The 1,563-nt window shown below is 29.0% G+C and overlaps 1 protein-coding gene across 1 annotated transcript in view; it reads left to right on the top strand.

Moving 5' to 3' along the window:
• Nucleotides 1-1,365: 1,365 nt before the first annotated feature.
• LOC111636544 (ribosome production factor 1-like) overlaps nucleotides 1,366-1,563 on the top strand; it is a gene marked incomplete at its 5' end in the record, with an annotated part of 12,667 nt that continues 12,469 nt past the window's right edge. The window contains one exon of the mRNA XM_023381826.1: nucleotides 1,366-1,455. Within this exon, the coding sequence (XP_023237594.1) occupies nucleotides 1,366-1,455 (90 nt within the window). The remainder of the gene's footprint in view (nucleotides 1,456-1,563) is intronic.

Raw genomic sequence — 1,563 nt, forward strand, 5'->3', positions numbered from 1 at the left:
AATTTTACTCATATTTTATGTAATCAAGGTTATACTCATATATTATGTAATTAATATTATATACTTGTATTCACCCGGTTATGCACAAGCGGCACTGGGATATGTCTTGTGACATATACAAAATAAATATCTGAATCTGAATCTGAATCTGCTCTTTGCTCTGGACCAATACCAATAATAAATTTGTCTGAACACGTCCAGTTTTATAAACCTTTGCCTCATTTGGTAGAGTAAAAGGAAAAAAAAGAGAAAATGTTGTTACAATTTAGTTTCTTCTCTTGTCAAAAAAAAAAACCTTTGTTCATTTTTATTTTTGTTTTCATCTTTATTCAAGAAATATTATACTGTATTATTGCACTTTAAGTGATATACCAGTAAGCAGGTAGCTTACTTTACCTTTTAGCATCTTTCAGTTTCTGACATATATTAATGGGTTTAAACAAAATTTTTGAATTGAACTTTTGTTTTTCCAAAGTATTTTTTTAACTCACTTTTGTACCTCGTGTTTTCTTCTTAAAAAATTTATCCTCATGTTAATTTACTCATATTTTTGTGTTTATTAAACACTTTAGTACAATAATGTCTCTCTTCATTTTGTTTTTATTGCACACAAAACATTTTATTTTAAAAGCAATTAGTTGACTTAGTTACTTTGAGCCAAATTTTATTTTAAGTTGTAGTTATGTTTTAATTCTGAAAGGTGTATCTCATTAAATCAGCAGAGAGCTTTTCATTATTAGCAAAAATAAAGGCATATCTCAAAATAAGGCTTCAAAATAATGATGATAATGAAGTCAACAATAAACTTGTGGTGTGTTTATAGTATTTACCAAGCAACTGGGTGGTGAGGGATGGGTCCTGGCATATCTGGATGGACCACCTCCCAAAAAATTACTATGGTTTTTCAACCCATTAGGATTTGATCCCATGTTGTTTTATCTTAATTGCTTGGCCATCCAGCCATCATAGATTTAAGATGGTTGGATGGCTAAGCAATTAAGATAACAAATGGCCAATCTAGGATGGTGTTAATTATGTTTTGTTAATGTTGTTTGTGTAAAATCCTAAGTATTTGTAGACTTTGCCATCATTCATAGATTCACTGATGTCTTCATTTTCAAGTACAGTATATAATCATTATTCTTCAAAATTTCTTTTTCTATGTGAAATGTTTTGCTTTTGTCTATGCCAAACTACATTTGATTGTTATTGGAATAAATGTATGCAATGTCTAATAGATGATTTACTCAGTTGTGTTTGTGTGGATGCACAGAACTTTGTAATCTGCTTACCTGAGAAAGAATTATTATTATTATTTATTATTATTGAAAATAGTTCTAACTTTTAAAAATAAATGTTTTTTAACTTCTAAAGGCACCTCCAAAACAAGAACCAAGGACAATTGAAAATACCAGAGAACCAGATGAAACTTTTGTTGATGGTGAAGATGAAGAGGTAAGTATTTTTTCTTTTAAAAATAAATAAATATAATAAAATCCAATTGTTGTAATTGCTTTGGTATTCCCTACATCAATGATTCTCAAATGGTGAATGCAGCACTCT

Source organism: Centruroides sculpturatus, unplaced genomic scaffold (assembly GCF_000671375.1).
Source record: "Centruroides sculpturatus isolate CEXI.00-Female unplaced genomic scaffold, Cexi_2.0 scaffold996, whole genome shotgun sequence".
Lineage (NCBI taxonomy): Eukaryota > Metazoa > Arthropoda > Arachnida > Scorpiones > Buthidae > Centruroides > Centruroides sculpturatus.